Here is a 27779-nt window from a genome sequence, read left to right as displayed (position 1 = left end):
CTCCTGATCACACTAATTGAAATACCCTACCCGAACCTCAACATTCACCTTCCTGAGGAAACACAAAAAGAATTGTGATTCGAAGATACGATGTCCAGGTGAGATCACACTTCTTTTTAACAGAGGCCTGACTAGCCAGGGAAGTCCTCGCAGCGGGTGAGATCATAGCCCTCTCGGAGGACGATTTCAAGCGGAAGCTAGATAATGATCACTCACTGCGATCCTTATCTCCTATCCACATTCTGATTTTATGACCTGCGACACTATAACGAATCAATCTTTTGTTTGGTAATGTGATAACTGCTGGTCTTAGAAACACCGATGGCCTAGAATAATCTCACGCAAGAAATACTACCCTTCAATTAACCATCGAATTCATACGTGACGATAAAAAACCTGAAACTATACCGTGGCTTTAGAACGAGATGACAAAGATGCTGAGTGATTTATACGAGCTCTTCACAAATATATTGGATATTAGAAGATGCAGAAACAAACTAGTTGTTGCTAAAGCGGTGAATTTGAAAAAAGAGCACTTTACTGGCTGTTTCGTCCTAATATACTCAATTCCCTAAAGTTTCAAAGTTGTTTCGAATAGCAGTACGCCAATACTATGGAACAGATAGTAACATCACTCTGATTTAGCTGATGGTAAGTGTTTACTGGTTAACATAATATATATATCTTAGTACTATATCGTATTAATTTTAGTATTTATGTACGTGCTTTGAGCATCGACTGTCTATAGTATACGCTAAAAGTTCCAAGTTTTTATAGGTCCAGTCTACTTATTTCGTTTTTGACTATGTATTGTAGTTTTCCAGCGTTCTAAATGTTATAACATTCAGCTTAATTTACCTATAGGTAAATTAATATATACTATAAGCTTATATAAACTGATAATTCATTTATTTAATATGAAGTGTATTTTTTAATTATTTTGAGCTAATTATGAACTCATTCAGTGGTGACACCGCTTATTAATTAAACTGCGCAGAGCTTTAAATAAACTAGTTTACGAAAGATCTCTGAATCTAAATGAAATTATTCATGTTATTTTGTAGTGAGAATTATAAATTTCATAAGCTGATTTGTCTAATAGAATCAATCTTTTGGTGCTGCAATGGTTAAGCTTCATTAATACAGCTTCTGTAATAACATTATGCGAATTAGATAAATTGCCGCTAACTAACGGCTAAGCTAATGTATGGACTTTTTAAGTGTTGCTTTGGTGGCCTTAAGTAAACTCACCTACTTACCAGGGTTAGAAGTCTGTTGAGTAGTATGAGGGATTGCGATAAGAAATGACAGAAATTTTGGTTCGGAATTATGGTTAGGGCTTTCAACACACTGACATCTGTATTCTCCAAAATGCTGGTCAACCATATTGAAGCAGTTCATATCTAGCTAGGAGGTACTTTGTGTATCAGAGGAGCTTGCACAGAGGCGTGAGGGTTGTAAACGAGAGGAAAAAAAGGTTGGTTAATGAATCAACAAGTGCATACGATGCACTTAAATTTAATAACAAATACGATCAACAATATTAAGAGCTAACACGCGACTCAGATTAAGACAATCCTAAAACCTTGGTTAGAACCAGATAGTCTAATCCATTACAAGTATTGGTGAGTGACTTTCACTTCAAAATTCAAGGCTTCATATCCTTAAATCTATTGCATCGTCCGTATTCCTGCTCAAAGAAAACCAGGGTTTTAACATTCAGCTTTCAGCATGTATTGTCTTGCTGTGGCTCTGTTTTGGGAATCTGATTCAAATCGTAAACCAATGATGAAGTCAAGTGAATCGCTTGGGCTAAGTTCAAACTCCCTATCCCATGATATAGCAAATAGGCCACTCTTTTTGATTATGCTCTCATGCTTTGTGTAATTCACTTTTAGGAATTAAACAGTGAGTCAGATCTAACGTTTTTCAATGATTCTGATGATGATTTTCTCAATGACGGTATATTCTCGGAGTTTACATCTAAACACATTACAAAGTCCCCTGGTTTCCACAAGTCATCATCTGAAGAACTTTGCTTTCATAAATCCCCATTGAAAGGCACTCATTCAACGGAAAAAATCATTCGTAATTCAAGTAAAGGAACATCCAGACATCGTAAACTCCCTGGTCCAGCAGGTTTACTCCCAAAGGTATGCCTAAACGAATTGTTACTTTAAATTAAGCTTCATGAACATGGTAATCGTCAGCGTCCTATGATTGGGTCAAAATCACCCAAAAAGGTAACAGCGAAACATTTCTTCTGAAGACGTTCCAAATCTTTTTAGAAGAAAGATGATAATGTATCTAGTTTGACTGAAAGCTGTCTATCAACATCGTTATCTCAGAACCAATCATCTTCAAGTCAAAGTGAAGAAGCTGCTTTGTTAAACAGACTACAGTCAGAATGTGGTTCAACCATATGGTCGGTTGTCGAAAAATATTCCGTCAGAGAAATTTTGAAAATGGTGAAATTCGTTCACATCTAATTATTTGGTTTTTCAGATCACTTCTAATCAACTACCGAAAGGTAAAATCCCAATAATGTGCGGTTTTCTTGATGAAGTTGAACTAATGCCTACGGACGCAAAAGCATTGTTAAAAGACAATTCAGGTAAATAAAATCTTTATTACACTGATAATAAAATTTTCTAGGAGTTTTGGCTTGTACAATCCACCGTTCAGTGATAAAGGAATATAAAAACGACTTGGGTTGTTGTTCCCTACTTCTGTTGAAACAGGTCAAATTTATTATTTTAAACTACTATTTTGTTTGTATAAGATTTCACGTATCGCATTCGTTTCTTTTCTTAGAATCTAATGTCATTTCACTGATAATAGGGAATTACATTCAAAAATTGAATTACTAAATGCTAATTAAGACCTGTATAAGGCATAATACACTTCAACTTACTATATTTTATCAGCATTCGCTTGTGTAGAATCTTAAATGCAAACAGGGGCAGTCTGGTTCAGAATTTTAGATATATATGCCAAATTCATGTTTTCAGAATGTGACCACCTCACTTGTCACTACAGTGAGTAGTATTTTCGAGATTTTGCACTCGACAGCTATCATTTACTAAGTTTACGTGTCGTTTATTAGCCAAGAACTAAGTTTGACAGTCAGGTTTTTATTTTATCCGGGATTAAGTGACCTACCTAATTTTTATCCTACAGCTACCCATTCCATAAGTAACTGCTGATTATACTTTTTGTTGTAATATTTTCTGTTTGTATCATTTTACCAACATAAAATTCTTTACTGATCCGTTGTTTTGACTTCTGATACTCGCTTGCTCCTATTTGTTGTGTTCAATGGCCCGTCAAAAATATCACGTGATGAAGTCAACAAACGGATTACCGACTAGTATGACCTTATCCCTATGCTAAAACAATGGTGCGTTAACCAGCACGAGCAGCCTAGAGTCATCTCCGAGTCCTCTGTATAGTAGATTCTCGCCTATCCCAACCTGTTCAGTCCGGAACACAAATCTCAACCTTTGCTATGTGAATCGTCTATTTCAGACCTACGTAGTTTATATACAAACTGACCAGACCGCATCACATCACAGAATGAAAAATAATAATTAAACAAGATCAAGCCAAACGTTCGCTGTGAATATAGGAGACTGTAGTTAATAGATTGGGAATAAATTAAGAATGGCAAATCGTATGACAGTGGCCAATAACTCAAATCAAAGCTTATGATAAAAGGAATATATATGTAATCTAGTTACTTAATAATTCCCCAATAAAAATATATGTAATAAAAGTCCATAAATTATTTCTAGTAGTTACTATTCATTTATTCTGGACTCGAATATAACACTTATTTCGCCGTATCACTGTAATGTACACTTGGATGGCTTAAACAAACCTATAAATTCATCGTCTAGATTGTTTGTATCAGATGGTTCGTATAAAAAAGTCCTTAGTTCTTTTTAGACATATTCAGTTTCTACTCATCTGTTGTGGAAGTTTCTTTAGTCAGTGAATGAATATAGATTGGAATATCAGACCAACTTTTTTTTCAAACCGACTTCCACATAAGCCTTTTCTCTCCAACAATATAAACCAATGGATTAGACTAGTATAAAGTCGTTAACTCTGATTTTTATACTCCAACTAATGGTTCTAAACTATTTTAAAGGCCTTAAGACGTATGCCATGAAGACTTTACTTTTTCTTCAATTCTCTACCTAGAAAATATCTTCTTTACAGTTGTGATGTCATCTGCAACGTTATGGTAGCTAGGTTTTCCTTCCTTGGACTTATAAGTCTTTTTTAAACTATTATATAGTAGTTTTAGACGTGGTAAATATTACAATAGAAATTAAGCAAAATGTATTCGGCATATTAGTTTATTTATTACCACAATTTTTATGCCTTATGAAATTCTAGGTTACTATTTTCAGTCCAACTGGCAAAAAGTTTTATGCCAATATAACTCTTCCAAATATTGTAAAAATATATACCCCCGAAAATACTATTATTACTTCAGCATCTGGTCATCATACAACAGCACCTCTTTCTTCTCCATTATCTCTTCGAGAAGTGGAAGCTTTAGAGGAAGATTGTTTAAGAGCTCTTTCACCACCTTCAACTCCAATACCACAAACAATCTCGATATCTCCTATCTTAAAACCTATGTGAGTTTTGTATGACGTCGGTCATTTAAAATCTTTTATGAATTTTGATTTCTATACATGTGTTACCAATGGATGAAATATTTAAACATCTGATTGCGAAATTGATACTGAGCATGATTTCATCTGCCTCGAAATGTTCTGAAGTTTTGAGTTTATAAATATAGGGATTCGATTCATTATATCCTGTTATTCTGACCAAACATAATTTTATCTTGATTTGTCTCAACTTAGCTCATTTTTTTCCTTATGTAATATTTATCCTTCATTCTAATACTGAAAAGACTTATAAAAGAGATTATTTCATGTCCGCTTTTATTGAGTTGAGCCAAAAGTTACTTTTTATTTACATGGAATTTGCCATTGCTGTACAGTGTGTAACGATATGGCCATCAAATTGACGAGATTCAACAAAATTATTGGAAGCAAAGATAGATATTGTCTAGTAGTGGAGTCTAGGACGGGCGTTTCGTCCTATTTGGGATTCGTCATCTGGATGTACGTGTATCCAAGATTTGATGTTCACTCTGGAACTCGAGCGTAGTACCGTCCGCTCCGAACGTCATCGCGTTATCGACTTAGCTACTGAGTCCTGACAGCTGAGAGACTGATCAATTGTAGTCCTAAACATCAATGAGAAGATTCAAGTGGACAATACATAGTGAATTTAAATTGATTCAAAGATAATATACTAAAGATCGCTGATTAATTCGATGACCAATGCTAATTAATGTTAATTACTTATTCACACTAATTTTGTGATGGCTAACACTGAAGTATACTATCTCTTTTAATGTAATTCTTGAGAAAATTATAATGATAAAGCAAAATCATATTTGTATAATTCTTAGTTAAATAACAGAAAATCATCGAAAAAAGTGTGGAGAAGTAGTTTAGGAGTTTGGGCACTCGATGTTTGGTCACTAAGTACTGGGTCCGAATCCCTTTCCACCTACTTCGTTTTGGGGAACCGAGCAGTTTTATTAGCACTCATATGGCCCGTGAATTACAACTAAGTACCTAGTAAATTAGTTATTTTTTATTCCCATTATATAAGGGCATATTAACAATACATGATAGGAAAACTGAAATGAAACTTTTCGTTTATCACGTTTGGCTCAGAATATTTCGGTTTATATCGGTACTTATTTTCTTTTGATCATCGATATTATACACAATCGTCTGCTTCTTTAGCATCCATGAAATAGAAATAATTTATCACAGGATAGTTTGTATTGTTTTATCAGGTTCTATATGGTACAGTTACTAGTTGGAGGAAAAAACACTTTAAACTAATCACCAATGGTAACTAAGAATATTCAAATGAATACTGTATTTTTATGCCCAAAAAATCTTTAATTTAGAAACTCTTCTAGAAGTAAAGAGGGAATAGTTAAAATACTGTCTATTGCATAACGATTATCACATATATTGAGAATTCTCACTATTTATCGATAATCAACTATCTAGATATTAGGTGATTGTAGTTAGTACACAGGGAAGTCTATTGTATCAAATTCTTCACCAAAATATATTTGAAATCTTTGAAAAACAGGTGCTTTTTATCAGGTTTAAACCTGTATCATACAGCATTACAGTTTGAAATGTTACCATTGAGTTATTCATAGGTAACATCTCAGATTAAGTTATTTAGACAATTGGTCATATACTGTAATTGATCAATAGAATTCATTGGTTGTTGAAAACAAGCATTGCTCGTATATCCTGGTAGCACGGAGTAAGTAATGCAGTTGTTAGGAATCGGGTACTAGGTAAGGATGGCAAATTAATTGATGAAGTAATGGAACTTCATCAGTTGTGATGGCTTGGACATGTGTTACGTATGCCCAACGACCGACTGCCTCGACGATTGATGTTTTATGGTGTAGGAGTATGTTGTAGGAAAGCTAGGGGTGGCTAGACCAAAACATGGTACAAATCCATAAAGTGATTGACAAGTGGACTGAGTCATGTTGGTAGGAGTAGACTATCTGGTTGGGATCCGTGAGACGATAGCAAGCGATGGTTGGAGACCTTGAATGACACATGGCTCAAAATCGTTTGCAATGGCGTAGGTGTATCCACTCTTTGTGTTCTCCCAAATTCTATTCTTCTGATTTCTTCATGTGCCCTCTTTTTCTCTTTTGAAATTTATTTCATTGGATTATACTCCTTGAATAACATCTTGAAAGCCTAATGTTTCCGGTTACTGCTTATAATTTTACTACCTCTAACACTGTGATTTGAATCGACAATTGTATTTGTGTTTTAATGTGATATGGTAACTTGAACTGATGTACTTACGTACGAATTTCTACGTTGTTACTGACTGACTGATGGTTATTTAATGAAAATCAACCATTATGATAACCTGTAATTAAAGGCATTCCTATGTAGGCTGTTGGTTCTTTCAATGTCTTGAATTCCTTGTGTATTCTCTATTTGGAATCACTTCGTATTTCTCATGCATTTTTTTCTCCGTTGCTAATAGCTCTTATCGAATACAACCACAAATCAATCAATCTTCATCTGGTTTAAAATCAGAATTATCAACTACAAAAAGTTGTACGTTACAACTACGTCCAAATGGTTTAGGTACTTTATTAAAGTCTAATTTAATATCAGTCAATAATCAAGTCAAACCATCAATCTGTGATAATAATAATAATAATAATTTACAGAAAAAAGATTATCAACAAATTATAAACTCAACGACTAATGTTACTGATACGACTATGACTACTACTACCCTACCTGATTCATTAACAGTGAAAGATGATCTTCTAGAAGATGGTAATTTCCTCTTTCCTTTATTGTTGTCATCATTATTATGTTTAAAACTTTTTAAAATTTCAATTTTGTAAACTTTATAACTACTTAGTGTATATTGATATGAATTTTCTAGCCAATTGAAAGTTAACAGAATATTTACAAATTACTTTATAGTGTAGTTCACTTTCCGTACTACTCTTTGATATCAGTTCATAGAATCATTATGTATTGATATGAGCCATGTTGATACGTACAGACTGATTGGTTATGGTCCAATCAGTGGTTGAGGATGTTAAGTAACAGCTTAGAAACAGTCATAATGGTATAGCTTCTTTTTTTGTCTCCTTGTGAATTTTCCCAAGTAAGGACCGGAGACAGACAAGGCTGTCTACTCTCTCCCTTCCTCTTTCTTCTGGTGATCGACTGGATTATGAAGACCTCGACATCTGAGGGAAAAAACGGCATACAATAGACAGTTCATAGCCAATTACACAATTTGAACTTTGAAGATGACCTAGCCCTCCTATCGCACACACACGAACAAATGCAGACAAAGACAGCCAGTGTAGCAGCAGTCCCTGAATCAATAGGCCTCAACATACACAAGGGGAAAACCAAAGTCCTCAAATACAACATGGGGAAAAGCAATCCAATCACACTTGATGGCGAAACTCTGGAAGAGGTAGAATCCTTCACATACCTGGGAAGCATCATCGATGAACAAGGAAGATCAGATGCAGACATAAAGGCGAGGACTGGCAAAGCAATGGCCGCATTCCTACAATTGAAGAACATATAGAACTCAAAACAACTTTCAACCAATATCAAAGTCACGATCTTCAACACGAACGTCAAGACAGTTCTACTGTACGGAGTTGAAACTTGGAGAACTACTACAACCGTCATAAAGAAGGTGCAAGTATTTATAAATAGTTGTCTACGCAAGATACTCAACATCCATTGGGCGGATACCATCAGCAACAGCGTTTTGTGGGAGAGAACAAACCAGTTTCCAGACGAAGAGGAAATTAGGAAAAGACGATGGAAATGGACAGGATATACATTGCGGAAATCATCAAACTGCATCACGAGGCTAGCCCTGACTTGAAATCCTGAAGGCAAAAGGAATAGAGGAAGGCCAAAGAACACATTATGTCGGGAAATAGAGGCAGATATGAAAAGGATGAATAGGAACTGGAAGGAGCTGGAAAGGATTGCCCAGGACAGGATTAGATGGAGAATGCTGATGAACAGCCTATGCTCCTTCACGAGGAGCAACAGGCGTGAGTAAGTGAAAATTTTCATTATGTCTTTTCGAATCATATTCTCAATACTTATTCCTTCGCATTATCATTGTTAGTAAATTATTTTCACTCTTTTACTATTTATCTTATTAGTATCATTTCATTGCGACAATGTTTTATGATAAATATGATCAACTCTTGTTTGTGACAGGCTATATGTTGATTATGATTGAATATCTTTTCTAATTTCATTGGTTGAGATCATGTGTCAATTGAAACTACACAACTATAGAAAACCTGGAAGCACTGAACGGCCGTTTCGTCCTATTGTGGGACTGCCCAGTAGTGTACATCCACGATCCCGCTTCATGAGACTCGAACGAAGGACCTATTTGTCTCACGCGCGAACGCTTTATCTCTAGACCACTCTAACTACTAAACCTCTTTTCTAAGCTTACATTTCATAATATCGTAAAGATTTTACATATTTAAACGTTTATTTTTGACGTAGCTGTATCCACAATTGTTGCTCATTGAAATGTTCTAACTCGCAATACAAATTGTTATTCGTTCTACAATAAATGTAACAAAATGTTTTGTAAATTGCCTTGAATATGGCACAATATTTATGTCCCTATTGAAAGAAAGTAGATTAACTAAATAAATAAGGTTTATTTTTGTAGAATGAATAGATTTTTATTCAGGTCCGTCTGGAGCCTCTCTGGTGTTACTGCCAGTCCCAAGCCTGGTTAAAAGAGAACGGTTGGGGATGGTGTTAACAATGTCATCCCATAGAAAACTAACCCTCTAAAAAACGGTAACCAGGAAAAATAATTCAATTTCAAATGTATTATTTGTTATTTCATTTATTTATAAAGATAGTTTTCATCACAAATTGGGATCAAATAAGGAGAAACATTTGAAAGCCACAGCGTATTGAACAGTTATATTTTATTTATTTATTTGAACACATAAACATTGATACAAGGAGGCACCAAATACATATGCGCCACATAGTAACAATGAGGCCAGTAGCAGTACCATTGAGATGTGAGGAGCTGTGCTACTGCCCGAGTGCCCAGACGGAAGCAGATGATTTTCTTAGAGGGCCTCACCCGGTGCCTTCGACCTAAAGGTCTGATCCACAACGCAATGGAACACATTTAGAAGATGCAGTCTCATAGTAGCGGATGACCAATAATTGGTTCATATGCCTTCTGTTCCTTCAAGATACTTGAGCCCATGTGCACCATTGATTTAGAACCAGGGTTTTTTTAAATTCCTCTAGGTGAATCCTCCATATCCCCGAATGCCCTGGTACGACCAAGAGTGGGGAGAGTCCGCTCTCTCTCTCTCTCTCGAAATGCTCTCACATGGCCACGCGTATATAGCCTGTGCCAGGGAAGTCCTACTCACTGCTTTCTCGACAAGGGTATGTTGTTTACGAAGTTGAGAAGACGAAAAGTGAATGTCCGGCGCTTTAACTGGGTTGGCGGACATGACGAGTCCACTTAGGGGAGTTGGTGCACATGGGCTCCAGTATCTTGAAGGAACAGAAGGCATATGAACCAATCGTTGGTCACCGGCTACCATGGGACTGCATCTCCTTACGATGCTCCACTACCTTGTGGATCAGACCTTCAGGTCGAAGGCTCTGGGTGTGACCCCCTAAGAAAACCACCTGCTTCGGTCTGGGCACTCGGTCAATATCACAGTCCTTACATATATCAAAGTAGATTTGTGTGGCGCATATGTATTTGGTGCCTCCTTGTACCCAGATCTATGTGTTAAAATAATTATAATTCATCAATCCGATTAAAGCGCTAGACATTCGCTTTTTACCCTCTCATTTTTGCAAATCACAGCAATGCCATGAGAAGGCAGTAACTATATAGAATTGGGTAAACTGTTAAAGCATCGTCTAAACTATTCAACACATTCTTTCATTTTCATTATTACCTTCTAGTTGTTCATGTTAATTCATGATCAAACTTGCATAGATCATCTATTCTTTTTTTACTTTCTTAATTATGTTTTAATTTTAGACATGGATGATTTATTATCTAGTATAGCTGATGAAATTCCTTAGTCATTGAATATATATATATATATATATATATATATATATATATATATAACATTTAAAGAAACAAATCAAATGGTGATATAATCTATGAAACAGATATAAATGATCTTCTCTTTAGTGTAATATACATCACAATTGATTCTTCTTCTTCTTTTCCTTGCTGTTGTTCTTCTTGATTATTGGTTATTACTTGACTTATTTGATGAGATTATAATTTATGAACAACTTTAAATGGATCTTAAAAGTGTATCCTTTCATACTATGACTAATAAATAAGGATTATAATACAGTTTGATGAATTAAAATTCATATTTTATAATTGATAGTTCAAGATTAACAATTTACCTATAGAGTTTTCATCATGAATTGATTTCAATTATCATGTCCAAAAAGGGATAAATGAATTTCGAAGCCAAGATCTACTAATGTCAATTTGATTGGTTCATCTATAAATTATAATCTCACCAACTATTTACTATATTACGTAATTTGTCATCAATAAATTCACTTTGTTGTTGGTGTTATTGCTGTTGTTGTTGGTGCTGCTGCTGCTGTTGTTGTTGTTGTATATACATTCCAATGGATTGTTGATTATTGTACATAAAATGAAATTATTCATCTTTCTCTCTTCATATATATTTACATATTATTGATAGTTTAAAATGAAGAATTTATTAATGAATAAATAGAAATTTATATTTTGTAAACTTTTGATGAAATTATATTTTGTTTGTTTTTAACCGCCCCTTAACTTTCTTCTTCCAGCCATCAACATTTGAACGAATGATAGGGAGTGAAGTAGTGGAGCGTGTCTATTGCTTCACTAATCTTGAGAATCTCATCAGCCCTTATGGTCTAGTGTGTGACGAAATCGCACCAAGGATACAGAAGGCTCGACTAACTTCTGCCGAAACTTGCGTCATTTATGGCGTAGGCGAGATATCCGTCTATCAACCAAAGGACGAGTTTACTGCTCAGCAGTTCGTTCCGTCCTAATTTATGACAGTGAAACATGACCGGTAAGAGTAGAGGATATTCGTTTGGTTACTAGTATTTGATCACAGGTGTCTTCTGAGCATTGCTCGTATGTCCTGGTAGCACGGAGTAAGTAATGCAGTTGTTAGGAATCGGGTACTAGGTAAGGATGGCAAATTAATTGATGAAGTAATGGAACTTCATCAGTTGTGATGGCTTGGACATGTGTTACGTATGCCCAACGACCGACTGCCTCGATGATTGATGTTTTATGGTGTAGGAGTATGTTGTAGGGAAGCTAGGGGTGGCTAGACCAAAACATGGCACAAATCCATAAAGTGATTGACAAGTGGACTGAGTCATGTTGGTAGGAGTAGACTATCTGGTTGGGATCCGTGAGACGATAGCAAGCGATGGTTGGAGACCTTGAATGACACATGGCTCAAAATCGTTTGCAATGGCGCAGGTGCATCGATTCTCAATTCTTCATCTTCCTTATGGTATGGTATGACAACTCGAACTGATGTACGTACGTACAAAGTTCTACGTTGTTTATTTATTTGAACACAAATATTGATACAAGGGGGCACCAAATATATATGCGCCACACAGAACAATGAGAACGGGAAGAGAAAAAATGGAAGGTAGTGAGCGTAAAAGAAAAACAATAACGACCACAGATTAGTGTAATAATAACAATAGTAATAATGGGGGAAACGTACAACCAGAAGGATTCTTTTAGTTAAGGAAGAAGCAACCATTTTTTATGAAGATAGTAAGAGAAGGTTAGAGCAGGATCGCCACTGGCTTCTATTCTGAGCCATATATATTAACGTCTCTAGCCACTGTGTTGCACCATCTCTCGGACCCCAGCCAGGGAGTCGTGAAGGACCAACAGAAGCCAGCCCTTATTATTATTGTTTTTTATCCCCACTTCATGTATCCTTATTTTTCGACTTATTATACAGCAGCTCGCCTATGGTGGAAACTCAGTTGTTATTGACTGACCATCCTCAACATTAGTCAGCAATGCCAGTCAGCTACAACGTAGAACTAGGCATATATAAGCATCGGTCCAAGTTGTCGCAAGATAAACACCAAATTCATATAAATGGTTACTTGAATGTTAGTAATGTATAAAAGAAAGATTATGTGTAAGGATGTACTACAGGAAAGAAGAATTAGTTTGCAGTCTTTTTTGTATTACATTTTGGTGCAATATAGAATTCTTAGCACGAGGTACTTCAACGAGTTTCTTCTAAAAAAAAAGAAATGGGTGATAGAAAAGATCTGAATCTGTACAGCTTTTCAATTAGAGACATATATGTCAGTATACAGGTTACTGAATAGGTCAACTCTAACAACCTGTTCGTCACAAAGTATATTTGCTAGATAAGGTATTGTATAGCTTTTATACCTTTGCTTGAGTGTATGAATTTTAATTTATTAACATCTCGTTGTACCAGAAGATATACAAGGAGAAAGATATGTATAAAGGGGATGGTTAGTATCTGATAAGATAACACTTAACAGGAGTTTGCAAGACTTTAAATGTCTATCCACAATCATATTAATAATGACCCCAAAAGATTCACTACACACCTTGCTAACTGCCTTCAGCACTCTACGCAATACAGCAAAGTCTTATCTCAAAAGCCCGTAAAAGAATAATACGTAATATGCAAGAATTGACAAATTGTAAGAGTAAATGTCCAGTAATCTCAAAAGCATGCAGTCTCTTTGTGTAGTAAGTCAGACGGAAAATCCTCTTTGATAACAGTAAAACATGCAAAGACCAAGAGAGATCAGAGGAAAAGGTGACGCCAAGAAAATTGACCTTCAACACTGTTTATCAAACAGTCTCCAATGGCGCAAGTATTATGGGATCCCAACAGGGTAGTTAGGCGCTTTTCATGTCTCAAGCTAAAGATAACAGCTTGACATTTAGATGAATTAAGTATGAAACCATTAACAACAGACCACCATTGAATACGAGACAACAACTCAATCATTTCTATGGAATGTAGTAAGGTAGAAATCGGTATACATAGAGTAAGATTGTCTATATATTTCACAAAGTTATTTTCTGTGGAGGTTGGTAGAAAAGAACAGGTACATTTTATTATAGGGTCTTGTGAAGATTGCTGAATTTTATGTTTCACTTCACGGACTAACTAATGAAAACCACAAAAGCTAAATGACTGAAATTACAAATGTAAACGATTGGATTTCTAAATCAGTATTCTGGTTGCTCATGAACTGTTTGAAAACATATTACGTAGTATATGGATTGTAAGAGCTGATACTGAGACGTGTTTCAGCACGTTAAGGGGAATAGTTTTAACCTGCATCTTGTAGATTGACTTTCAGCTTTCTAAATGGCTTGGGATCAAATTGTTGTTTGTCCTAACTACACCTCTTTTGTAAGGGCAACGCACTGAGATCCCAGTAAAATGGCCAGTGTAAATAGGTTAAAAAGGGCTTTCAAAGACGAACTTTTTCTTGATGGTTTATCACTTAAAAGAAGGTTATATTTGCGTAAGTAGAAACTTCCATCACCATAACAATAAGCCAAATGAAATCTCATCTCCCAACAAGTTAAATGGGATAATATTTTTGAACCATACAATTGTCTACATATTCATTCTGTTTGCTTAACTTACTTGTATTGTAAATTTTTAAACTATTCTGATTGATCAATCGGTTGAATGATAAGTGAACGGAAGGTATTGAGATGGTGGAGAAGATTTGTAGCTCAAGTGGATGATTTTGATGGAGTTTTGTTCTTTGAGCTGGATGGTTTGGTCGTGGAGTTTTCATCGTTCTCCTGAACGACATCAACCGCACTCAGCATCAGAACCTAAGTCAAGCACAGAAATCAACAAAAGGATCGCCCTACCATACATAAAAGGCATATCAGAAACCGCAACGAGACTGCTGAAAACCTTCGGGATAGGTGTGGCACACAAACCGGAAAAATCACTACAATCAATCCTATGCAAACTAAAGGATGAAATAACAAAGGAAGACAAATCAAACACCATCTACAAAATGAATTGTGCCAACTGCGAAAAACACTACATCGGACAAAGCGGACGCCCCCTTCACGTTCGCCTACATGAACATCAATTAGCAGTCAAACGCCATGATACTTCCTCACTTATATCAATACACGTGGACAACTGCGGACACTCATTCGACTGGAAAAATGTGGAAATCTTGGAGAGAGGAAATTTCAAAAACACTATGGAATTTTTGTAAACCTGGCACAGGTCAATCAACAAGCACATTGAGATCGATCCAATTTATCAATTAATCAGGAAAATTATGGATAAACATAGGACCGAAATTCAAACCAATGGGAGACACAACCAAAACAAAGGAGTAAACAATGACAAATTTAGGGTCAATAAGAATCAATCAACGTCGAGGTGTACAGAACAATCTGTGAAACGCATATGGAGAAATTTGAACACTTCACTTCTATCTGAAGTTTGTGTCGATGATGTTCAGAAGAACGATGAATGCTCCACGACCAAACCATCCAGCTCAGAGAACAAAACTCCATCAAGAACGGAAGGTATTCCTAATAAAGGTCTGGAACCTGACTTCTCCACCTCATATTGACATGTATTAATCATACTTTAATTTCTCCGGTAACATATATTACTGGTAAACATCTTTACACTTTCTGCTATCACCTCTATTTCATATCTTCCAATGTGAAAATTGTATACTTGTTGTTTCATCAGTAGTTGTAATACTTTCTAATAATTATTGGATATCGTTTCAAATACTGATCAGCTGAATGTAATTTTGATTATCCATTATGCTAATCACCTGCTTGGTTAATTGAAAGTATCTAAAAGTTACTAGCTATTAGGAATTTGTATTCTGAATTGTTTGAAGTATTCGGTTATGGGTATGTCAGTCTTTACAGTTTTTATGTAATAATCTACGCCGTCTCAACGATTATAGATACGAACCCAGGATCTGTCGGTCTCGAGCGCGAACGTTAAATCTCGAGACTACTGAGCTGGCCGGCATCAAATAGTGTTAATGTCTAACTTCAACTAATCCACGAAATTGAGTGACACAACCACCATTGTCATCAGTGAGTTACTACCTATAACAACAGACTGGGTTGAACTTCACTGATTACTGCTGCTCACTAGAACTCCAGGAAATACCTCTTGAATCGTGGATGTGCACTGCTGAGGAGTCCCACAATAGGATGAAATGGTCGTCCAGTGTTTCCAGGTTTTCCATGGTGGTCTAGCTTCAATTGACTCATGATCTCAACTATTGAAATAACTATAATATACGCAAAAACCCCTTCTGATACTAATTGAATGATTTGCATTATTTTTCATTATCCCATTTAATGAAATGATTCGTTTAAGATTAGTTTGCTTAGTTTTGCCTGGTTACTAGAATTTGGTATCGTTGATTATGACAAACTCATACTTGTTGAGTATGTGATTAGCTAACTTTAAAGTTCTTGTGAGAACAGTCCACAGATTAACTCGAGGAATCTCTTAGAAGCTCCGAAAGAAGTGAAGATATTCAGTCCAGTCAACTTTTGGAAGAATATTCCAGAATCTTCCCTATGAAACAAATGCTAAAACCCCTATATATGCGAACTGGATGACTATAATGATGATTTCGTCTTTACTAAATACTTTAAATACCTGACAGTTTTGTACCATATCTGACACTGTTTGAAATCGCATTCCTTCTCACTTGTCTTATCATTTGCTACTTGAAGGGTTCTAGAGTTGGAATGCTCAAGTTATACGCGATATATTACCAATCTAAGCTCTAGATATGATGGTTCTTAAATTCGATGCTTTGCTTTTCTTGTGACGTTTGATTCAAAGGAAATTGTATGACAAGTTAAGAAAAGTTTATACATTCAAATCCTTCATACTTGGTAATGGCACTGACATGACAAGCTGTGAAACATATATGAAGAAATTCGAACACTTTACTCCTAATTGAAGTTTGTACTGATGATATTGTTCAGAATAACGATGAAAGCTCCACGACCAAACCATCAAGTTCAGAGAATAAAACTCCATCAAAATTATCTACCTGAACTATAAATCTTCTCCACCATCTCAAGATTTTTTACATCAAATTTATACAAAACGAATAATGGATATTATACTAAGCAAATATCACGTAAAATTAATATGAAACAATTTTAGTAGTTGAGATCATGAGGCAATTGAAGCTAGACCACCATTGAAAACCTGGAAGCATTAGATGGCCATTTCGTCCTATTGTGGAACTCCTCAGAAGAGCGCACCCACGATCCTGCCTCGCGAGATTCGAACTCAGTATCTAACTTATAATAGACAAGTATCACATTGTATTAAATTAGGATTGTTTGTTTTATCCCATTCTGACATATTCATCTCATTCTTCAATATGATGATTCAATGCTTTAAACAATCGACCTACAATTTTCACAATTGATTGATCACTGGGTGGTGATCAATGTCATGCGTGTCAAGTTCTTATTTAGTGCACATCGAATGCTATCGACCATGTTGCAATGTGGCCACCAGTCTAGGTGACTCGACACATCTCAGTCCTACAGGAGGTCAGTTGCGGCCCGGATAGCTCAGTGGTAACGTCTCTGACTGTGAAGCTCACTGACACGGGATTGAATCCGCCAGGGAGAACCAGTCCCCTCAAGATTACAGGTACACCTAACTGACGAGTGCCAAGTAACACGAAACCCGGGTCCAGGGTTTCCTGTCGACTACCTCCAACCACCATCTAATCAAAATTCATCTTTGTAAATAACACTTGTGACTTAAGGCAATATCGAAGCAATATGTACAGTATGCATATATACCAATAAGAGATTGATCAATTGCAGTCCTAAACATCAATAGAAAGATTCAAGTAAAACAATAACCAAGTGAATTTAATGGGTTTTTGTCTTAGTAAACTTTCTAATTGATTGTATACATCTATAAAATTCACCTCTTTAAAAATGCATATAAGTCACGTGTATATACGGTTATATGATAGATTATATAGATAATAAAAAGTGTACACATACAGATTGAGTTTTGTCAGGATAATTAGATGACTAGTTTATAATAAGACTTATAATTTGACATACATTTTATGAAGCATTTACAACAATGCAGAACTTAGTTCTAATTCTTTTAGATTAGTGAATTAGTTAATGTTACTTAACACATCATTTAAGTTTTTGGTTGAGATCATGAACCGATTGATGTCAGACCACATTTGGAAACCTGGACGGCCGTTTCGTCCTATTGTGGAACTCTTCAGCAGTGCGCATCCACGATCCCGTTCGCAGGATTCGAACCCAGAACCTTTGGTCTCGCGCGCGAACGCTTAACCTACTGGACCTCTGAGTCGGTATCCAATGGTGATAGTGCCTAACATCAACCAATCCACGAAATTGCGCAACCAACTTCCATTGTACCGAGGTAGATACCTGTCTCTACCCGACATGGATTAGCTCCACTGGTCACGGCTTCTCACTGGAACTCCGAGAATTCCATCACGAAGCTAGTCATTAGTGAGCACATGTTGATTACTAGTATAGGGGCTGTGGAGATTATTAAGTTTTTGGTTGAGATCATGAACTCCTCGTGTTGAGGAGCATAATTCGCTTACCAGCATTCTCCATCTAACCCTGTCCTAAGCAATCCTTTCCAATTGCTATTCATCTTTTTCATATCTTCCAATTCCCTACGTAGTGTGTTCTTTGGCTTTCATCTTTTTGCTGTTCCCCTTCAAAATTCCAAGTTACAGTTTACCTCCTGATGCAGTTTTGTGATTTTCATAATGTATAGCCTATACACTTCCAGCAGTTTTTCCTAATTTCCTTTTCAGTTGGAAGCTGGTTTGTCCTTTCCTACAGTAGATTGTTGCTGATGGTATCTGGCCAACGGACATTAGGTATTTTGCGTAGACAACTGTTTATACCTACATAGAATATATCGTATAACAATTGTAAAACAGATGTAAGTTGATGATTCATGAGTCGACAACAAATATGCATGTTGCTCTCCACCTCGCAGGATATCTCGTTCGAGCCAAGAAGCGTAAGAAGATAAGGGCTGATTTACCATATCGCATTGAAGCAATCCATAATGTAATTCGCAATCATTTCTTATCATTAAGAAAAGTGTTTAGTAAAGTGTGAAAAACTGGTTTAGAGTATTTGAACATTATATTCCGGTCTATATCAGTTTTTAATATCCACGTCAACGTAACATATAGTTCAAGCTTTTTTAATATTTATAAGTATAGGGTTTCATTGAGATCATGATCCAATCAATATTGGACCATTATTAAAAAGTTGGAAGCACTGAATGGTCATTTTGTCCCATCATCGGACTATTCGGCAGTGAACATACACGAACCCACATGCAAAACTTGAGCCCAGGAACTTCGGTCTTGAGAAAACACTTAACCATCAAACCACTGAGTCGGTATACAACGGTTTTATTATATTGTATAGTCCTATGTTAAATAATTGATGGTTACCAAGTAAGTTGTTATTAGTATAGATTGTGATAAGATGGAGTTTCGTTCAAGATTACTTCCATTCTGATTCAATGTAATGATTACTCAATGTAGTATTTGTTTTGTTTTCTCGTATGATATATTATTCTGTATAATATACGATATTCTTGTATTCAATAGAGATGAACTATGCTCTATATGTGGTTTGTTATAACTGTGAGTATTCTTCATATGTGATTACATTCTGATTATTAATCAAAATGGGTGTACGAATCAATATATAAATGAGTGTGTTTCCGACTAGGGTCGACGTCGTCGTTGTTGCGTTTTAGGGGTTAATAAATATTCACTTATACCAGTCTTTATGTTCTTACCTTCGCATTATGGGAATTGCAGAGGTCCCTCGTTTTGAGTCTAAGTGATAAGAGCTTCCTATACAACAGTCAGCAACGACTAGATATAACAAATGCCACCAAATGCCCTGATATGGCCGAGAGTGGGGTGGGTCCTTCCTCCCTCTTGAAATGCTCTCACACGACCACGTGAATACAGCCTCTGCCAGGGAAGTCCTACTCATTGCCTTCCCGTGGCGGGGATGTTGTTCACGAAATTGAGAGGACAAAAAGCGAATGTCCAGCGCTTTAACCGGATTCCAAACCAATGGTCACATGGGCTCCAGTATCCTATGGGAACAAATGGCGTATGAACCAATCGTTGGTCACTGGCTTCCATGAGACTGCATCTCCTCACGATGCTCCATTGCCTTGTGGGTCAGACCTTTAGATCCAATGCTCGGGGTGTGGCCCCCTAAGAAAACCACCTGCATCGGTCTGGACACCCGTGCTGTATCCCAGCCCTCACACAAATCGAATGATTTATGTGACGCATATGTATTTGGTGCCTCCTTGTACCAACGTTTATGTGTTTAAATAAATAAAGATAATAACAAGTAGCATTCAAACAACAAGTTATAACAATTGGCGACGGGGATTTCGGAAATCATTGGCAAGTTATAACAGATTGTCGTTATACTTACAAATAACTGGGAGAAATCACTTCCTAGAATTTTTCCAGTTACTTAGAATTGTAAAAACAAAAGGAACACAACAAAGTTGATCGAATTGTTTCTTTCACAATATAAAGAGGTTTCAGTGAAGAAAATTCCCTTTTCTACGGTATCATGTACTACAACTGTACAATTGGATTTATGGTTATTTCCTACTTATTGTGGTCTATGATAAAAATAGAAGATTATTGAGACATTAAATAAGACGACGGTAATAAATTACAAATTCAGTTACATGAGATATTCATCAAGAACTTCAAGCCAAATTGATATTAAAAGCAGAATTCAATTTTAAGCACCAGATATGCTTGCAGATAGTTTGATAGCCGTATTTTAGCCATAGTGAGAAAAATCAGTCAGCCAGTTACAACGTAGGACCAGGCACATACATGCATCAGTTCAAGTTGCTACACCTCATTAGCACAGCAAGACGAACACTGGATTCATAGAAGCAGTTAACTCAATGGTGTAATATATAAAGGAAAGATATTATGAAAGGATATAGTACAGAACGTATGCCCAACGACCGACTGACTCGACGTGCAATGTTCAGTGGTATAGGAGTAGGTTGGAAGAAAGCTAGGGGCGGCCAGAACAAAACATGGCACAAGTCCAGGAAGTCACTGACAAGTGAACTGAGTCATGTTGGTAGGTGTAGACTACCTGGTTGGGGACCACGAGGTGATAGAAACCGATGGTTAGAGACCCTGATTGACATGGCTCAAAATCGTTTGCAATGGCGCAGGTGCATACACTCTTTGTGCTCTCCCAAATTTTGATCTCCTGATTCATCCTTGTCTCTTTTTTCTCTTCCCAAATTTATTTCACTGGATTATACTCTTTAAATAGCATCTCCAAACCCTAATCTTTCCGATTACTGCTTATACTCTTACTACCTCTACCACTACGGGATTTGAATCGGCAACTGCATCTCTGTGCTAATGTGGTATGGCAACTCGAACTGATGTACGTACGTACGAAGTTCTACGTTGTTACTGACTGAACGAATATGAAACTCATCTTTTAAAGGAAGATAGACAGTGTACACACTTACGCCATTCTGATCGATTCTGAGCCATGTCACCCAGTCTCCAACCATTGATTACGATACTCGCGCGGACCCAATCAAGTACTCTACATCTATCAACATGGCTCAGACTAGAAGCAAGCGACTTCAAGCACTGATACCGCGTTTTGGTATGGCCGCCCCTAACTTTTCTCCAACTACCCCCAACACTAGTCAGCATTGTGCGTCGTGGTAATCGGTGTTCAGGCATTCGTAAAACGTGGCCCAACCATCTCAGTCGATGAAGATTTACAACCTCAACTGATTTTTCATCCTTCCCTAATACCCTGAGTCTAACCTAGTAGTACTTCATGCAAAAAAAGTAAATAGCATAACTCTAAATACCCAGTGGTAATTAGACAGCAACAATTTGGGAAGTCCAGTTACTATAACTGACTAACTGGAGCTAATATGGTGAGGCACGTCCGTCTACGTATACAATAACCATTCCTTAATGTCATTTGTCACAACTGCAAAGAGATTGGTCGTATTAAGTGGATTTATGTCCTATTACTATCGTATCCGCAGAGGCGTAAACGAAGAAGACGAATATTTATTTATTTGAACACTTAAATATTGGTACAAAGCGGCACCGAATACATATGCGCCACAAGTCACTTGGTTTGTATGTGAGCTCTGATACTGCCCGAGTGCCCAAACCAATGCAGGTGGTTTTCTTAGGGGGCCTTCGACCCAAAAGTCTGATCTACAAGGTGGTGGAGAAACCTCAGAAGATGCAGTCCCATAGTAGCCGGTGACTAATAATTGGTCCATGCATTATCTGTTCTCTCAGGATCCTGGAGCCTATATGCACTATTGGTTTGGAATCAGGGTTTTTCAACTCCTCCAGGTGGATCCTCCATATCCACCAACCAAGTTACAGCGCCGGACATTTGCTTTTCGCCCTCTCAATTTCGTAAACAACAGTAATGCCGCAAGAAGGCAGTGGATAAATTGGAGAATGACATTATCCACACCACTGCAACCAATTTCGTATTCATCATGTTACAATTATAACGCGTTTCAAATTTTTGCAAGAAAATCAAATGGATAGTGATGAGTAACCTTCACTAAGAAAAATAGCGCTACCTTAGTAGATTAGATAAAAGTAAATTGTTGATCAGTTAATTCAAAGTTTAAGAAAAATATAGACAGAAAGAACCCTTTTAGTAAAAGTTCTCACATTTTTATAGAAAGTACGCAAAAATCGTAACAAAATCGCAATTGGCTTCGACTCAGACCTACGACCGATAATGTCTCAAGCCACCAAGCTGCACTATCTTTTGGACCACAACCAGGGAATCACGGTAAACAGATAGATGTCATACCCCGGGACAAGGTCTTAAACTTACCACCTATCTTTTTTCAACCAGTTCCAGCTTCGGTAAATAAAGCATGATTTAAAAGTCACTGGAATGACACTCATAGCATTTATCCACGTCACCGAACCCGTTGTTTCAAGATGGTGACACCGATTAGACTGTTTTCACTACCCGACCACACGTTCCCGAACTTGAGTTAACATGCACTGTTACATGTATACTGTATTGTTAAGGGTTTGTAGTTCCCTGTTGTTAATATTCAGAACTAAAACTGAGTAGTTATTGAAATACGTAAATCGTGAGCGGTTGGCATCAACATAACCTAGTGGTTACAATGTGAAAATTAATACTGAGATGGGATGAGTCTTAGGTAGGATAAGACGCATGATCTAGATTCCACAACAATCCAACCATATTAAAAACCATTCACGTATTAATAAAACTATAATTACTCAGTTGGGAGATAGTAGGCAGGTTTAACAAAAAGAACAACTATTTACATGAGAAAATGGAGACTACACCAGTGAAGAAAGAACAAACGTAGAATATAATGTAAGTGAATTATGTGACCAAAGGAAATCTCATTTTTAAATGAAAGAATTGTAGGTCATATGAAAACATATTGTCATATACAAGAAGTAGTATTTTACACATGTACTCATAGTGCAGAAAATACAGTCATGTAGTCATTGATTTGTAGAAGCAAATAAGGTTGAATGTATATTTTATTCTTCACCATAATGTCCATGGAGTTAAACGTAAGTGATATACTGGAACCACAGAAACATTAACAGGAAAATCAACTAATGCTTTTGTTAGATTTAAATTATCCAAAGCAGTGGTTATTGAATGCCTTTAAAATTAAAGAGAAAAATCAAATGTGAACCTCTAGTTAACTATTTCCAAAATCACCAAAACCAGTTAATACTTATATATATTCGACTAAAATTTGTTTCCTATTGAGCTTATTACTACGTTATTTATAGATAACAGGATAAGTAAGTTTATGGTTTTTTTATTTTAACACATAGATATTAGTACAAGGAGGCACCAAATACATATGCGTCACATAAATCATTCGATATGTGTGAGGGCTGTGATACTGCCCGGGTGCCCAAACCGAAGGAGGTGGTTTTCTTAGGGGGCCACACCCCGAGTCTTCGACCTAAAGGTCTGATCCACAAGGTAGTGGAGCATCGTGAGGAGATGCAGTCCCATGGAAGCTGGTGACCAACGATTGGTTCATACGCCATTTGTCCCCGTAGGATACTGGAGCCCATGTGCACCACTGGTTTGGAATCCGGTTAAAGCGCCGGACATTCGCTTTTTGTCCTCTCATTTTCGTAAACACCCTTGGTAGGAGAAGGCAGTGGGTAGGACTTCCCTGGCAGAGGCCATATATGCGTGGCCAAGTAAGTATTAATTATCACCAGAATAGTTGAACCTATTGAATGAATGATAATCTGTGACACGTTAACATATATTTACAGTGTGAAACCGATTAAATTCGGCCACTTAAAAGTTGTTAAATTGTGACTGAAATTAACAGAACCAATAGCATTAGGTCATTTGGTATTCAAGTTAACCTATTCTTCTGAAACCTAATCAGAAATTCTCCGAATGCCAATAGATTTCGACCAAAAAATAATGACTCCATAGATTGATACTCAACTTTGATTTGATTGTTTTTGACTTTTTTCAACAAACTCCATTTTTAACCAGGATGGTTCACACGGGTAAGCAGTGGGTTGACCTGCAAAACACATATATTGACTACCTACGTTAGTAAACATTCATAGACTCATCAACCACCTATAAATTTTGTCCGACGTCTATTTTCAGCATTAATCTTTATTTCCATCACACACGATAAGTAAAATACCGATAACCTTTAAAAATCATTCTTTACAATTAAATAGCGAGAGCAAACTGTTGGGGAATATATTCGCTCCTTGATTGGCAAACAGGCAGAGGCCAAAGAAGCTTTGGTACTCGTGTTAAGATATCGTCAGTTACTGGTTCGCCACATATGACGACATTTCCAAGATAAAACAGCCAAAATGCACCGATACATCATTTTAATGATTAAAATGAATCCTATAACAGAATAGTCCTGAAAAGACATTACCTATTTGAAAGTGAAACTGTCCCTCTGAGCGTTTATAGGATAACACTTTCATACCATCTATGAGAAGCAGAACTGTCATTAACATACTCTGATGATGAAAACCTCCAGTTAACTTAATTATGGAAAAGGAAGAAACTATACTGTAGTATTCATTAGGTGAATACAAATTTCTTAGTTAAACGCAATCCAGAATCTTGCACGTGTGTACACTTATTTAAATTCTCATACTACATTACTATGGAGAAATGAGATTATCAGGGGAAATCCCAGATTACTAAAGGTATTAATGGAATTAATATTAATAGAAAAGCTTGAGCATCAAAGATGTGGTCGAAGACGTTATAGATTAGAGAAAGAATAACCTAGAAAATCTATGAGGAGTCAGGAAACCTAGGTTCTGAAAAAAGAGAGTGATTGCGTTTGCGCCACTTAGAATGATTTGAAGCCATGTCACCCAAGGTCTCAAACCACCGTTGAGCGCACGCAATACATGTCCCAACGACTTCAAACGGCAAAGATTCACCGACTCATCGATTTATCTGCATTCTTTACAGAGTATTCTAAGTTTCACTTCGGAATTTGCAATTAGATGGTCCCAAAATAAACAACCGATGATTCGAAGATACATATTATTATTAATGGCTTTATTTAATATATATGATCAAATACTCGTAACCGATGGATATGCTGCACTTTCAAACGTGTTTCACATCCATAAAGTTAGACAGGACTACTGCGCAGTAAATTCGTCGTTTGGTTGTCAGACGGATATCCCACCTGCGTCACAAGTCACACATTTCGGCAAAAGCCAATCAAACCTTCCGAATCCGCGCCGAAATTTTGTCAGATACCGCCACATTGGGACTGATGAGGCTCTCAAGATAATCGAAAGGATCGGCACATTCAACTACTTGACTCCCTATCACTGATTCAGATGCCAGGGAAAATCAATTCCGAGACAAGATTTTGCAGTTGGAAGGAGAGAAGAGCATCCAAAACATCCTTGCTTCGTTTTTTGATGTGGTCAGAAGACTGCATTGTGTCAGTGTCTCCACCAAACATAACTATATCATCTGAGTCAATAAGTAAATATCCTGGTAGATCAGCCCCTAAAATGTCAGGCGATGAAGGTGTCATTTCAAAAAGCATGTCGATCACAAGGTTTAACGAAAACGGGGGAAATGTACAACCCAGACAAACACTATTTGAAGTTATAATTTCTGATGACCGTTCGACATAAGCTCGGACTCGACCAGAAGTGTTCGAGTGGAGCATGTACTATGTTAATGTACTTTTTTGGTACATCCTATAATGACAGAAACTGCCTTAAAACTTGTCGATTTACAGGACCAAATGTCGCCTGGGGGTCGAGAAATTAAACTATGATTGGGAGTCGGTATGCCTGCGATAGAAAACCTGGGGCGGTGCGAATGTTTAGTCTACACATCCATAGCTAGATCTGAAACAAGGATGGATTCCTCTAGTTTGATCTTTATGAGTTCTCGTTAAGCACCGGATGATTATTGAGGCAAATATCTTGAATTCATTGGGCAAATTATCTCACGTAGTGACCTCATGCATTCGCCTCCACTGATCCAGATCAGCAGTGGATTTTGCGTTACTTAACTGCACCATTCGTTCCCGAAATTCTCATCTATAACATTCTGGAGACAGCTTTGATGTAAGTAAGAAGTGGTGGTCTGGACCCTTCCACTGGAGAAAGTTACTGATATCGAGTACGCGAATGATATTGTCTTACTGTCCGATGACGATTGTTCCACTTTCACTCACCAGCTAGTTTATTCAAATAGTTCCTAGCCTCTATCCTTAAATTTCAGATGCACAATAACAGGTGCTATTGCTCGGCATAAATTTCACGGAAGGAAAATGACATCAGCTATAACATTCGTTAGTTGTTTGCATGAGTGTTTACACAAACTTCACTAGTCTTTAGGGTTGGCGCATGTAACACGAGATCATACTGGATTACTACACAACCGAAGTTTTTAAATGGTTTGGTGTTTCAACTACATTTACTTGAATTCTCCCGTTTATATCCGCCTAAGTGACTTTTAAGTAAACTGATTTTCGTACCACATGGGAGGTCTTTTCCTTACAACCATCTGTCGAACAAGATAAGCGGCTAACAGAAGCTAAAGAAATTACTTGTGTCCACCAAAGCAGTTTAAAATTTAAAAAGTATACAAATAACATACCCATCTTTTCCATTCATAAACGCACATGGTATCTGCACACGTCTGGAAGTATCGTCCTGAATCATGCTAAATGTGTGGATAGCCTTGCGGTTAAAATCATAAACAATCACAGCAACTGCACCGGCAACGTGAGCATTAATAGCTTTCGTGACGAAACTACAACCTCTATTTACACTGAAATGATACTGATAATTACCTACCCACGAATTATGAGAGCAATATTTCGATTAACTTCATGTGCATTACTTACCAGCTCACATGCGTGAGGAGGTTCTGTTAGCACTAATGAGGTGGACGTAAATGTTGTATTCTTAAATAAGTAGAAGTCAATAAGAAAGATATTTACGTACAAAATGGGGTCCTATTTGACCAGGACTTAAGCGATATGTAAACGGCAGAGTAGATGGATTTATCACCCGAAGATGTAAATAATCATTTTCTCCTGAAACATATTCAATAAAGTTAAAATTAATGAACTTAGTCAAACCATTCGAAATACTTATGAGGATAAAAACCAACTCAAGCAAAAGTAACATGCATGAATACAGACTAAATGACCCGCTTCAGCAATCTAAGGCGGTATGAGTATCCCCTAGGTCAATATTTAAATAATTGAAAATGTCTTTTGGTTTATTATGTGGGGCATCTACTTTCAGCCTGCGTTTCTAGAAAGATGTTTGTCGACTATTGCCTGTAATTTTCCAAGCATACACGGAAAAATCAAGACAGCAAAG

General features: G+C 36.8%; 2 protein-coding genes across 3 annotated transcripts; one reads left to right on the top strand and one right to left on the bottom strand.

Annotated features, from left to right (window-relative positions):
• Positions 1–329: 329 nt before the first annotated feature.
• MS3_00007084 (uncharacterized protein) lies at positions 330–10875 on the top strand. 2 transcript variants are annotated; one of them, XM_051215348.1, is made up of 9 exons: positions 330–651; positions 1899–2153; positions 2187–2243; positions 2289–2468; positions 2506–2614; positions 2656–2741; positions 4405–4652; positions 7141–7442; positions 10711–10875. In XM_051215348.1, the coding sequence occupies exons 1-9, from the start codon at positions 649–651 to the stop codon at positions 10752–10754; spliced, it is 1284 nt and encodes a 427-aa protein (XP_051068561.1). In that variant the 5' UTR covers positions 330–648; the 3' UTR covers positions 10755–10875. The 2 variants fall into 2 exon arrangements, with proteins under 2 accessions (XP_051068561.1, XP_051068562.1); XM_051215349.1 differs by lacking the exon at positions 10711–10875 and having other exon boundaries at positions 2656–3727; positions 7141–7538.
• Positions 5187–27779, bottom strand: PRADC1 (Protease-associated domain containing 1). Its single transcript, XM_051215347.1, has 6 exons — positions 27533–27779; positions 27396–27487; positions 27246–27355; positions 27046–27210; positions 11097–23554; positions 5187–5272 (listed from the first exon to the last, which is right to left on the bottom strand). Exons 1-5 carry the CDS (start codon positions 27579–27581, stop codon positions 23434–23436), a joined length of 537 nt encoding a protein of 178 aa, XP_051068560.1. The 5' UTR covers positions 27582–27779; the 3' UTR covers positions 5187–5272; positions 11097–23433.

The sequence above is a fragment of the Schistosoma haematobium genome, chromosome 2 (assembly GCF_000699445.3).
Source record: "Schistosoma haematobium chromosome 2, whole genome shotgun sequence".
Taxonomy (NCBI): Eukaryota; Metazoa; Platyhelminthes; class Trematoda; order Strigeidida; family Schistosomatidae; genus Schistosoma; species Schistosoma haematobium.
Note: the sequence above shows the minus strand (reverse complement) of the source record. Positions and strands in the feature narration are given on the sequence as shown.

Coding starts and splice junctions, on each gene's coding strand:
- PRADC1 (XM_051215347.1), bottom strand. CDS start 27,581: ATGTTACTTTTGCTTGAGTTGGTTTTTATCCTCATAAGTATTTCGAAT. Junction 27,356..27,395: donor GTCAAATAGGACCCCATTTT/GTACGTAAATAT, acceptor TACTTATTTAAG/AATACAACATTTACGTCCAC. Junction 27,211..27,245: donor ATTGCTCTCATAATTCGTGG/GTAGGTAATTAT, acceptor CAGTGTAAATAG/AGGTTGTAGTTTCGTCACGA.
- MS3_00007084 (XM_051215348.1), top strand. Junction 2,244..2,288: donor GGTCAAAATCACCCAAAAAG/GTAACAGCGAAA, acceptor AAATCTTTTTAG/AAGAAAGATGATAATGTATC. Junction 2,615..2,655: donor ATTGTTAAAAGACAATTCAG/GTAAATAAAATC, acceptor AAAATTTTCTAG/GAGTTTTGGCTTGTACAATC.